The sequence below is a fragment of the Salvelinus fontinalis genome, chromosome 3 (assembly GCF_029448725.1).
Source record: "Salvelinus fontinalis isolate EN_2023a chromosome 3, ASM2944872v1, whole genome shotgun sequence".
Classification (NCBI taxonomy): Eukaryota; Metazoa; Chordata; class Actinopteri; order Salmoniformes; family Salmonidae; genus Salvelinus; species Salvelinus fontinalis.
Window position 1 is genome coordinate 8,638,942 of NC_074667.1, and position 13,835 is coordinate 8,652,776.

A 13,835-nucleotide genomic window follows, 5' to 3' on the forward strand; every position below is an offset into this window, starting at 1 on the left:
CGATCACGGCTGGTTGTGATACACCCCGGGATCGAACCTGGGTCTGAAGTGACGCCTCTAGCACTGCCTTAGACCGCTGCGCCACTCAGGATCCCAAACAGACTCATCTGGCTATAACTGCTGAACAGGCCTTACAATAGATATTATTTTGATTGTTTAGGTTCACGATCAGCAACAGTTTTGGTCATTTTGCATTAAACAATCAGTGTATATGCTCATTTTTAGATATACAGGGTAAAGGTGGTAATTTAATAATAAGGACAGCAATCACTTGTGAGGCGCACTACATGGCCAAAGCGAGAAGAGAAGATCTCTCTGGTAGAAACCATTCGATTTTGAGATGGGTGGAATCCAGTTGTGCCATACACTAAGTGTACAAAACATTATGAACACCTGCACTGTCCGTGACAGACTGACCAGGTGAAGCTTATTGATGTCACTTGTTAAATATACTTTAATCAGTGTTGATAAAGTGGAGGAGACTGGTTAAAGAATGATTTTAAGGCTCGAGACAATTGAGACATGGATTGTGTGTGCCATTTAGAGGGTAAATGGGAAAGACAAATATTAACAAACCCTTGCTCTTAATGTTTTGTACATTCAGTATATATTCATTGACTCAATTTGTAAACAATAAATATTGAAACATTCCTACCTCGTACACTTAATCTGCAAAAATGACATGTTTAATTAGTGGGTGATGGTGATTTCAGAACCAAAGTGTGTGTGGAGGGGGGGGGGGGGGGGGGGGGGGACGACAAATAATAGACTACAATGTCCCCCCTAATCTGATAGGTAATGTAGATGCCTAGTATCTCTTATGGGTCAGCTCAGGTGCCTACATAGTACATACACCATAGACATACATCATTTACACACACAGTCAGCTCATATAGATAGTTACACTTAACTACACAATTTCCCCGAGAGATTGCCCTTCCTTTTAACTTACATTCTGACATCAGAAGCCCTCAAAGATAAGATGCAGTCTTTGTGAGCCAGCAGTGTCTGCCTTCACTGCCCATTCCTCCTTGCTAAACTTTGACTATTGACCCATTGCTAAGCCCAGACCCCCTTGGTTACTGTTGTGGACAACATTTTCCCGGGAAGCCCAATTTCCCCCTTCTAACCACTGGCGAAATCTCACAATTATCTCACTGTGTTTTTAATTCACAATGAAATTAAACACACACCGCCCCTTGCTAATCAAGAAACTCTTGGGTATGTTTTGGTGGACTGTTATTATAATTGCTTCTTGGGAACCTGGTAAAAGTATGTTTGTAGTGTGGCTAGCCACTGAATAGCTCTGAATTCATTGTCAACATGCTGTCAAAGCTACAACCACTTGGCGCAAACCAGATCTCTCAAATTGTATCCTATTGTAGACAGCAGATGCGAGTTGTATTAATAACATGGCTAACTTACCTAGTAAATAAACATTGCAAGAACAAGTTAAGTGGCTAGCGTTAGCAACGTTTGGTGGTCAATGAGACAGAGCTAGCTTATCAGCTGAGCTAGCAAACAATATAACATAAGTATAATTTCGTATTCAAAAAATACTCCCACCAGGCTCTGCATTTGAGGAATCACAGTAGCAAGTACCCCTGGTACACTGTTAAATGATTTAGCCATTCTAACAATTCATTTTTTGAAGAAAACCAAAATTTCCCCAATGCCCTGACTGGCTTTCATTGGTTTCAAACAGATTCGACAACGTACAACAAACTCTTGCATTTATCGTTTTGGTACGTTTCATTGAAAGTGGCTAATATCGCATTGATTTGATCACAATTGCCACAGTGAAGGGAAACGTTGATTGTGTTAACTAAAGGATATATATGCGCTAAACTACAGTCATGTTTGACAAATATGATGTAGGATATTTAATATTAACGTCTAAAGGCTTGATTCTGTCATACTCGAGGCACTGTTCGCAAAGGCCAACGCCTGTTGCCCATTGCAACATCACCCACCTTGCAATCTGAGCAGAGGCAGTAAAACTTTTAAAATTATTTTATTTATTTTGAAATTATTCTAAAATGTTACCCAATTTCATGATATCCAATTTGCGATCTCGTCTCATCGCTGCAACTCCCCAACATGCTCGATAGAGATGACGGTTGAGTCACGCATCCTCCAAAACATGACCCGCCAAACCGCGCTTCTTAACACCCGTCCGCTTAACCCAGAAGCCAGCTGCAGCAATGTGTAGGAGGAAACACAGCTCAACTGACGACCGAAGTCAGCCTGCAGGCGCCCGGCCCGCAACAAGGAGTCACTAGAGCGCAATGAGCCAAGTAAAGCCCCCCGCTGGCTAAACCCTCCCCTAACCACGCTGGACGCTGCCTTATGGGACTCCCGGTAACAGGCGGTTGTGACACAGCCTGGGATCGAACACAGGTCTGTAGTGACGCCTCAAGCACTGTGAAGCAGTATCTTAGACCGCTGCGCTACTCGGGAGGCCATGGCAGTGTACATTTAACTCTAAAACCTAGACTTTTTGACATTTTATGAGGCATGTCTTACCGCGTTCCGACCATAAGAATGTTAAGGGGATTCTTTCATAAACACTTCCTCATATGCCATTGAAAGCAGTATTTCTTTCATGTTCTCAACACAATCCTAGTCATAGTAACAACCCATGCAGTGTGCTTTGGAGAGCGGGGTTTTCCCGCTAATGGCATTTTTGGAACATTCATGCTTATAGCATACTGCCCTGTGTGCATTGCTGCGCTTATAATGTGAAGAAATGGACGAATAGTTTATCAACATTTTAAGCTAAACGTTCTGATCTGTTGCATCAGCCTCATTGCTTTTAAAAGTATTTTTTAACATACACTGGCTGTATTAACTTGAGATCCTTTGTCCAACAACTGTCCCAGAGTCTTTCCTTGGAATATTTATTTTTCGCACCGAATGACAAGCCGTCCAATGGAATACGTAAACCTTTGTAATGTGAGGATATCAGATTGACATAGGTTAGTGCTTTTGCTGTTTTACTCATCTTGGCTGACGAAAAGTAAATGTGGACGGTTCTTCTAACATCTTCAATACGCACCTCGGAATTGGATAAGAAAGACGTTCACCGTTGCATCGCCGATGTGTCCGTCTTCACTAGTAGCCTACTTCAGAGCTGCGATGCCCGTGAGGACACGATCACGTGACGGGCATTTGGCTAATAAGAACTGAGATATCTGAGAGAACCGTGTGAGTGAGAGGTGCTTCGGAGCACTTTGGCTGCAAGGCATGGATTTTTTTTAAGGGGCATTACGGCCACACAAGGGCTGTCAATGCCGCCGGGAAATTTTAGGCCTGGTCAGCAGGGCTCTAAATTAACATTTTGCTGTTAGGAGCACTACGAAAAGTAAGGCCCACCACATTCAATTTTAAGAGCACTAGATTAAAAATAAAATCCATCTTGATTGAGATACAGGTTATATTGGGCCTAGGGGTACTTTTGAACACTAAAGTGGTGGTGTAAAGACATTTGTTTATTATAAAAGCTCAAATGTTTATATGAATACCTGTTATTTGTGGAATATTAGGTCTCTACATTGTGTAAACACAATTGTTCTATTGAGTGCATTACCTTGAAAATTGTCCACCATCTCTAAATATGTCAGGTGCAAGAGATGTCATTCATTCTTTGCTATGATCATTGATATCCTGAAGAAGCTATCCCTTCTCTCTCTTTGCCCCAAAAGGTTTGGATATACTGGTAAAGTTACATTATTAGCTAGCTTGTCAATGATGTAACATGACTGAAAAAAGTGTAAACAAACGGTGAGTAGTTTTCCAAGGCCCACAACATGGTTAATGAAATTAAAATGCGGCCCAGGTGATCCACAATGGGAGGATAACGTTGCACCGGTGTGGTGAGAGAATTCGAGCCGATGGAATACAACTATACGAAGAGCGCTCCGTAAGCCAAGCCCCAGTGGGCAGGGCTAGGCATGTTGGACTTGGATATTTTTTTAATATGGGAAGAATAGCCGCTCATTTTACAATGGGTCAGTGTGGTTCTGTGTTGCCTAGTGATGCGAATATACTTTTGTGTATACAGTTGAAGTCAGAAGTTTACATACACTTAGGTTGGAGTCATTAAAACTCGTTTCTTCAACCACTCCACAAATTTCTTGTTAACAAACTATAGTTTTGGCAAGTCGGTTAGGACATCTACTTTGTGCATGACACAAGTCATTTTTCCAACAATTTACAGACAGATTGTTTCACTTATAATTCACTGTATCACAATTCCGGTGGGTCAGAAGTTTACACAAAGTTGACTGTGCCTTTAAACAGCTTGGAAAATTCCAGAAAATGTCATGGCTTTAGAAGCTTCTGATAGGCTAATTGACATCATTTGAGTCAATTGGAGGTGTACCTGTGGATGTATTTCAAGGCCTACCTTCAAACTCTGTGCATCTTTGCTTGACATCATGGTAAAATCAAAAGAAACTAGCCAAGACCTCAGAAAAAATTGGAGGTGTGAAAAGTGCAAATCAATCCCAGAACAACAAAGGACATTGTGAAGATGCTGGAGGAAACAGGTACAAAAGTATCTATATCCACAGAAAAAGGAGTCCTATATCGACATAACCTGAAAGGCCGCTCAGCAAGGAAGAAGCCACTGCTCCAAAACCGCCATAAAAAAAGACAGACTAGGGTTCGCAACTGCACATGGGGACAAAGATCATACTTTTTGGAGAAATGTCCTCTGGTCTGATGAAACAAAAATAGAACTGTTTGGCCAAAATGACCATCGTTATGTTTGGAGGAAAAAGGGGGAGGCTTGCAAGCCAAAGAACACCATCCCAACCGTGAAGCACGGGGGTGGCAGCAACATGTTGTGGTGGTGCTTTGCTGCAGAATGTACTGGTGCACTTCACAAAATAGATGGCATCATTAGCATGAAAATTATGTGGATATATTGAAGCAACATCTCAAGACATCAGTCAGGAAGTTAAAGCTTGGTCGCAAATGGGTCTTCCAAATGGACAATGACCCCAAGCATACTTCCAAAGTTGTGGCAAAATGGCTTAAGGACAACAAAGTCAAGGTATTGGAGTGGCCATCACAAAGCCCTGACCTCAATCCCATAGAAAATATGTGGGCAGAACTGAAAAAGCGTGTGCGAGCAAGGAGGGAGGAAGCCTATAATAGGAGGCCTATAAATCTGACTCAGTTACACCAGCTCTGTCAGGAGTAATGGGCCAAAATTCCCCCAATTTATTGTGGGAAGCTTGTGGAAGGCTACCTGAAACGTTCGACCCAACTTAAACAATTTAAAGGCAATGTTACCAAATATTAATGATTATATGTAAACTTCTGACCCACTGGGAATGTGATGAAAGAAATAAAAGCTTAAATAAATCATTCTCTGTACTATTATTCTGACATTTCACATTCTTCAAATAAAGTGGTGATCTAACTGACCCTAGACAGGGAATTTTTACTTGGATTAAATGTCAGGAATTGTGAAAAACTGAGTTCAAATGTATTTGGCTAAGGTGTATGTAAACTTACTAAAAGCTAAAAGAAAGGAACAAGGTGGATAGATAAGTGTGTCATTGTTGCAAAGTATTTCTAATCTAAAAATCAGATCTCTTAAAAGTTTTGTTCACTGTTGTTCTATTATCTATACAGTAGGCCATAATTGATTTTGGCCCAATAGGCCAGGCATATTCCCACTTTCAAGGAGCTTTCCATTTTGATTGGATTATTTTGCTTAAAAACTTTTAGGACAACCTATAGAAAAATAAAACAACTATGCATCTCTGCCCAGCCAGGCAAGGGTGGCCAAAAGGGTGTTTAGCATCCCCAGTGGCTCGCTGCAATGGCCAAACTCCTGTTTCTAAAAATGATTTAGCTTTTTTTGAAATGATGAGCGCTTACATTCACCTTTTTTTTTTACCCCTTTTTCGTGGTATCCAATTGGTACTTACAGTCTTGTCTCATCGCTGCAACTCCTGGTATGGACTCGGGAGAGGCGAAGGTCGAGAGCCGTGCGTCCTCCGAAACACGACCCAACCAAGCCGCTCTGCTTCTTGACACAATGTTCCCTTAAACCGGAAGCCAGCCACACCAATGTGTCGGAGGAAACACCATACACCTGGCGACCTTGTCAGCGTGCATGCGCCCAGCCTGCCACAGGAGTCGCAAGAGCGCTATGGGACAAAGACATCCTTGCCAGCCAAACCCTCCCCTAACCCGGACGACACTGGGCCAATTGTGCGGCGCCCCATGGGTCTCCTGGTCGCGACTGAGCCTGGACTTTAAACCAGTATCTCTAGTGAATGAATTTTCTGACCAATGCATGTTCCATTTGGATCGGTTTGGAGTCCGCGGACCGATGCACTTGTATCTTAAACATGTGAATCGTAAAAACAGAGCAGTCTGGGGCCGGGGAAGCAGCTGTAACTGCTCCTATGTTTGAAATACTGTTTGCCGAGAATGGGATCTGTTTGTTAGCCCAGTTTGCTTGAAGTCTCTTAAAGTTATGTGAGACATCATCCTCTCTCTCATCCTTGCAATTTTGAGTGACAGATCCTCTGGAGTCTAGCGACCTGAAAGTAGACTTAATAGGCTACTTTTACACAGACAGCCCAATTCTGATATTTTCACACTACTTTGTTTGTTTGTTTTTTAAAGGAAGGGGGCAGTCCTGTCCCTTACTTATTTTATTGTTTATTGGATGTGAGAGAGGAACGTTTTTGCTGAAAGAGCACTGGGCCGGATTCAAACCCACACTGGCAGCGGTACATGTTCTCTAGAAGCAGCGGCCTATACCACTAGACCAGTGGTTCCCAGGGGTACTTGGCCTATCCACAGGGGGTACTTAAGACTCATGAGACCATAGGCCTACTGCTAAAATGCACGAGGGGGTACTTCAAGGGTACTCCGGCAAAGCAAAACTCAGTTGGTTGTACAGTAACTGCAAAAATTTGAGAACCACTGCGCTAGGACATCACTAATTTGTCTTAACTACGTTCAAAATCCAGTTGAAGAGAAAAACATGTCATTTGAGGGAGTTTCAAGAGATTCATTTACTTACTCTGTGATCTTCTTGGCGAGCTCTGTGCATGCGGTGGTCGAGTTGGCAGAAAAGACACGGTACCCACTTTTTGAGATATTCATTGTTGAGTGACTATAGGGAAAACTTTGAAGTGTGAGAATGACAGACGAGAGTTGAAGCTCAATAAAAGTCAATAACCACGTATTTTGCCTCCTCACATTGACAATATCGACTATAAATGCAGGATTTAAGAACACGGAAATACGTCGAATGAGCGCGGAATGTTACAAAATCTCAAAGCATAAACCCTGGCCTACATGTAGCTAACCTACATAACTGGCGTAAGTAAACAAGTCTATTTATCGATCGCAGTCTGACTGGTCTAACAAACTAGAAAACGGATAAACTGAGTTGTTCCACATCCGCATATAGATCTGAAAGCTACTCTATGAAAAACGCGCTCCACCTAATTCTTCAATTTGAAAAATATTTTTGCAATAGAAATACACTATATCAGACTCGTATAATCTCAAAACGTCTATACAATGTTGCTTCTATCGTAGCTAATGTAAACTTTGTAGCAATGAGGTTGCATCAAAGAAAAGAAAACGAGTAATTTCATTGGGTAGCCCAAGATTAACATATTGGCAGTAGAATAATCCAATGCGAGTGCTGCTTTGGAACAGAGGAGGGTGGTTTGTTCGAATTTTCAACCACTCAGAGCACTTCAATCATGCGCGAGGTCAAAGAGTAACCTTACGTAGCAGGCGTCAAAAGACGTAAAGAGTCGCTAAAGTAATGGGTTATATTGAAGAAACATGTAGGTAACATTCTGTTTTAAATGTTTAAAAAGTGGTATTTCAGGGGGAACGGTATGTCATATGTAATTCAATACAATACAAATAAGTAAACAATTGTTACACAACTTTGTCGTATTTCCTAGAAATCTAATTAGCCTACATACTGTATTTAAACTTTTCTTCACTCTTTCCTCAATTGACAAATACAGTTTCTAAATTGCGTGCAGCCATCCATATCATTAGTAGGTTATGCAAGTACTTTCTTGGAATTTTCAGCAGGAACAGCTTCATAATAATGACCATAAAGTCAGAATTGACCAGAGTTAATTGACATTGGGAGAATTGTTGGCAATTTGTCTTTTCACTATAAAACATACTTTTGTTGAACAGCTTGTTATTCTATCACCAAAGGGTTTGTTTAATAAGATAATGTATGGGTATGTACAGTGTGAGGACGTGCTACCTATTTTTAGTCACAGTGTCCTTGTGGAACGCGGTCATCCAGCTTAACTCAATGCTAGGCATGGATCCACACACTTGGATATGGGTGTCACAGCTGATTCCTTCACTAAGGCCATTGGCGTAGAACAAAGTGCAGAGGGTGCGATCCAGAGGTAGTACCACCCTCCCAATGTCTTAATGTTATGTCCACACCATACACCTAGGGTTACTTCAGCACCTGCCCCCCGCCACCACCCCACCAATCCTCTCATCCTTTGAGCACCTTCTCCTTTAGCAGGTCCAATATGACCTGTCTTTCCTGGCTCTCCAGCTCGAACCTCCTCTCCCTCTCCTTCCTCTCCGCCCCCAGCCTCTCTCTCTCCAGAGTGATCTTACTCCTCTGGATCTCTAGCTCCTCCCTCCTCAGCGATAGCTCCTCCTCCCGCAGTCGTTGTTCCGCCTCCGAGCGCTTCTCCAGGAAGCTGAGGATCTCTGAGTAGGTCTGGCAGCAGCATTGGCAAGGCTGCTTGGCCATGGGCGCCGCCGAGACTAGCGAGAGCTCTGCCAGGTCCTCCTGCTCCTCCTCGGGCTCTGGGGTCATGGAGACTGAAGGGGGCAGGGAGGGGAGAGAATAGAGAGGGACATAGTTGAGATGGGGAGGATAACGTCTCAAAAGGTCAACGTTTTTTGGTCTGTAGTCACTCAAACATTTTTGCTGAGGAGCAAACATGTCACTGTGTGAGTCTCTTGAGTACCGACACACATAGGAGGTGAGGCAAGGGCAGGCCACCTAAAACAGTATTCTCAGTATTCTGTAGTATTCTGCAAGGGCAGGGCATTCTAAAACAGGAGAATACTGTTTTAGGTGGGGCAAGGGCAGGGCATTCTAAAACAGGAGAATACTGTTTTGGGTGGGGCAAGGGCAGGGCATTCTAAAACAGGAGAATACTGTTTTAGGTGGGGCAAGGGCAGGGCATTCTAAAACAGGAGAATACTGTTTTAGGTGGGGCAAGGGCAGGGCATTCTAAAACAGGAGAATACTGTTTTAGGTGGGGCAAGGGCAGGGCATTCTAAAACAAGAAAATACTGTTTTAGGTGGGGCAAGGGCAGGGCATTCTAAAACAGGAGAATAGTGTTTTAGGTGGGGCAAGGGCAGTGCATTGTAAGCAATTACAGGAGAACCACTGGTTTGGTCACAGTAGGGCTATAATAACAGTATTCTCTTCAGGTGTGTGTCCTATTTCCTTCCTCCCTTTGGATATGATCACAGATCTAAAAGTTATTCTCTCACCTCACAGATCTAAACAGACTTGGATGGGGTTCTTACCTTTGGGTTGTCCTGTTTGTGTGGAGATAATGATGGGTTTGTCCTGCTCTGGTAGACTAGCCAGCTCTTCCAGGGCTCGTTTCCTGAGTTCCTCATCCTGGTACTTACTCTCCCCGCTGGCCAGAAGACCCTTCTCTGCCTCCAGCTCCAACACCTCGTGGAGTAGGTCTTCTTTCTGGGCATACAGCCTCTCTGTCCCAAACCTGAACACATACAGGCACATAAGCATGAACAGACACAGACACACAGGGTTAGGTATCAGCTTCTAATACATTCCTCCTATTAAGCCTTGTGTAGACTCTTGTGTATGTATGTCTAATGTCAACTTCTGGCCAGTCTTGACCAACCTGCGTAGGCTGGGGAAGTCCTGCTTCTTGTAGTAGTCCAGCAGCAGCATGGTCCTCTCCCTGCAACGCCGGGCGTCCACCTCGAAGCTCTCGTCCTGCAGGGCAGCAGTAATGATCTCCCCGACACGGGCCCAGATACGACCCGACTCCTTGGAACAGAACGGGTTCTGAGCAATGACCTCACGGAGCAGCAGGATGTCGTGGCGGGCGGAGAATCGCACCTGTCGCTTGCGGGGAGTGGTGGAAGGACCGGCGAGGGAGAAACCTGGGGAGAGGAAAGGGGACGGAAAAAGTGAGAGGCGATATCTAAGTCGTAGACTATTGGTATAGAATCCTCATATGACCTTTGCCAAGAGGTCTGGGCCTTAGTACACTTATCCTCTAACACTGGTTCAAGCTTCACTGACTGTTCCTCCTCAATTGCTACTTCAGAAAGTAGATAGACAATCCAGATGGTAAGGAAATAACTCCACTGGTAGGCCGCCTAGTTTATACAATCGTGATGCATAGGCTAAGAAGTTCAACATTATGTTTTATAGGGAGCTGCAAGATAAACTACTGGGCTGAATATAAGGGGTTCACATTGGTGAATGTTAGGGAAACATACCTGGGTTGTATACATTTTGGAAACCGTTTCCGTTTAAGAAGGAAAACGGGTGGGGCTCTATTTTAATTTGTCCAAGAGAAGCTCTCGTTTGCGTTTTCCGTTTGGAGTAAACGGTTTTGCAACAGGGCGAAACGATTTGTAACAGAATAGGCTATAATGAATACAACCCTGGCAAAGTATTTAATCATTGACGTAATTTAACTGTGAACGGCCTGTAGGCTATTTGTTTGCGATTGGGGATCAGCTGTCATACAAAACAAAGCCGATATTATCACTTTCACTGTCAAAGCAAAAGCCGAAGCCCCCTATTTGCCTGGTGATGTAGGATAGTTGCTAAAACGCTTTGCCATTCCAGGCACAAGTGCAAGCAGCACGGCACGTCTACCCATGCAGAGGCAACACAGTTAGAATATTAAAGTATACATGTTGCATTGTTTATTATGGGCCAGCGCGCGCACAGGAAAATCACACGAGCCGCATAAAAATGACAAATGCTGGTTATGGATTTATGAACAATAAAATATGTAATGTCAGACGTAGCAGTTTATGTCGGGCTCACCACCGTTATTTGCCATCTCCACCACACGTTCCATATCTGCATATATCCGGGATCAGCTGATACACACAAAATGTTGAGGTCACAGTACACGTCCACTCACCAGTACAGGTTCCATTCTGACGTGTAACTCAACTTCTCTGGAAATCTGGCAAAACTGGCGAGTCGAAATTTGTGCAGGACCGCCGAGTGTCCACAAGATGGGGTTAAAGTACCGCGCGTAAAGTTTCTGGTATGTTCTGATAAGTGAAGTCAATTCCATCATCACAGAGAAAAGGGTCTGGATGCTCTGTGCAGTCCATAATACAAAACATATTCACTTGTGGCTTTGACTTGGCATGGTAACAGGAAATCTGGAATACATGGTTGATTTACATAAGATTGTGCTATTCTGCATCTGATACATTTTTATTGACATTAAACAGTCAGAATGAGTGTCACTTCAAATGTCATACCCTCCAGGTCAAGAGCTACTGAAATTATGTGTTGAATAATTAAATTTGAATATCATCAGTATTCAGGTGGTCTCTTACCTCCAACCTTTTGACCTCATCCACCTCGCTTACTTACACACACACATCACTCTGCCCCCCTGCAACTCTCTCACATTTTAGTCATTTGACAGGCGCTCTTAACCAGAGCAATTAGGGTGAAGTGCCTTGCTCAAGGGCACATTGACCGATTTTTCACCTAGTTTGCCTGGAGATTCGAACAAGCGACCTTTCAGTTACTGGCCAAACGCAAGGCACTTATCTTGTCACAGTGACTTGGAGCTAATGAAATATACTGAGGTATTGGACAGGCTTAATGTGCTGTGTATAACACATCACCATAATAGTTATGCAATAGTCATTATAATGGTCTCTACCCCATCAGACCAGAGTAGGCGCACTCCTAAAAACACACATCTAGGCTGTATCCTAAATAGCACCCTATTCCCTATATATAGTGCACTACTTTTGACCGCACTACTTTTGACCAGTGCCATAGGGCTCTGGTCAAAAGTAGTGCAAAAGTAAGGCATAGGGTGCATTCGGGACACTCTTAGAGATGACCTACTTGACCAGTGTCTCATTGAAGAAGACAAACGTACATCTACACTGAGTGTACAAAACATTAGGAACACCTAATATTAAGTTGCACCCCTTTTGCCGTCAGAACAGCCTCAATTCGTCAGGGAATGGAATGGACTACAAGGTGTCAAAAGCGTTCCACAGGAATGTTGGCCCATTTTGACTCCAATGCTTCCCACAGTTGTGTCAAGTTGGCTGGATGTCCTTTCGGTGTTGGACCATTCTTAATACACACGTAAAACTGTTGAGCGTGAAAAACCCAGCAGCTCTGCAGTTCTTGACACACTCAAACTGGTGCGCCTGGTACCTACTACAATACCCGTTCAAAGGCAGTTCAATCTTTTGTTTTACCCTTTTACCCTCAGAATGGAACACGTACACAATCCATGTCTCAGTTGTCTCAAGGCTTAAAAATCCTTCTTTAACCCGTCTCCTCTTCATTTAAACCAGGAATTTCCAACAGGTCGATCGTAGCCTGTAAGCTACTAGTAGCTCGTAAGCTACCAGTAGCTCGTAAGCTACTCGTAAGCTACCAGTAGCTCGTAAGCTACTCGTAAAATACCAGTAGCTGGTAAGCTACCAGTAGCTCGTAGCCCGTAAGCTACCAGTAGCTCGTAGCCCATAAGCTACCAGTGGCTCGTAGCCCGTAAGCTACCAGTAGTTTGTAGCCCGTAAGCTACCAGTAGCTCGTAGCCCACCTATGAATAGCTCGCCAAACAATTCTGAAAGTACATGCAATTTTCACGTGTTCCACCGCAAACTATCATAAACAAATCTCACAAGTATCAGACCCCTCAAGCTCCCAGCTACTATTTAAATCAACGCAACTAGACATTATCCCACCCCTGGTTAGCCATTATTGGCTTAAAAAGCCAAACCTAACACAATATCTTCCAATTAATTTCCAACAATATTGCCCCTGTCTGTCTGTGTGGTGCACACGTGTGTCTATCACTCTGTGTGTAGGCAGTTAATGTGATAACCATCTTGTAGGTTGACAGAAATAATTTCCCCCAAAACCTTTTCAATTAATTAAGAATTTGGCCCTTTTAAAAAATGTAGCCTAAAATGACATACCCAAATCTGACTGCTTGTAGCTCAGGACCTGAAACAAGGCTCTCATGCTAGGAAAGGTTGGAGACCCCTGATCTACACTGATTGAAGTGGATTTAACAGGTGACATCAATAAGGGATCATAGCTTTCACCTGGTCAGTCTATGTCATGGGAAGAGCATGCCTTCCTAATGTTTTTTTTTACACTCACGCTTCGATCACACCGACAGCGTCATTGCATTTTGGCACGCCAGAATTTCCAATGAAGCGCTGCGTTTGCCTTGCAGCGTTGCGTCGCAGAGCGTTCTGTGTGGTGCATACATCGAACGTATGCGTCAAACTGTATGCCGAGACGGCTTGACAGAAATGGTAGCAGAAGGTGAATGTTGAACTTTTGTTGTACACATATCCCGGATGATGCTGCGTACTGTTTTGCCCAATGACGCTGTCGGTGTGTTCGAAGCGTCAGTGTTGCTTACTTCCTGCAAGGTCTGAGATGGAGAGGCGATAATATGAATACTATCATACACTATCATCATAGACGCTAACTTGGCCCAAGCTACATTTACACAGTACAAATGCTTTATACAGTACATGTATGAGTAGTCTGTGACTT

The 13,835-nt window shown here is 43.4% G+C and overlaps 2 protein-coding genes across 2 annotated transcripts in view; both read right to left on the minus strand.

Moving 5' to 3' along the window:
* Positions 1 to 7,638, minus strand: part of LOC129837912 (phosphoribosyl pyrophosphate synthase-associated protein 1-like) — a 28,559-nt gene extending 20,921 nt beyond the window's left edge. Inside the window, exon 1 of the mRNA XM_055904440.1 lies at positions 7,055 to 7,638. Coding sequence (XP_055760415.1) covers positions 7,055 to 7,137 — 83 coding nt within the window. The 5' untranslated portion in view covers positions 7,138 to 7,638. The remainder of the gene's footprint in view (positions 1 to 7,054) is intronic.
* Positions 7,639 to 7,845: 207 nt separating this feature from the next.
* On the minus strand, positions 7,846 to 11,200 carry LOC129837919 (scaffold attachment factor B1-like). The gene is made up of 4 exons (XM_055904452.1): positions 11,097 to 11,200; positions 9,931 to 10,195; positions 9,584 to 9,786; positions 7,846 to 8,862 (listed from the first exon to the last, which is right to left on the minus strand). Exons 1-4 carry the CDS (start codon positions 11,128 to 11,130, stop codon positions 8,525 to 8,527), a joined length of 840 nt encoding a protein of 279 aa, XP_055760427.1. The 5' UTR covers positions 11,131 to 11,200; the 3' UTR covers positions 7,846 to 8,524.
* Positions 11,201 to 13,835: the final 2,635 nt, after the last annotated feature.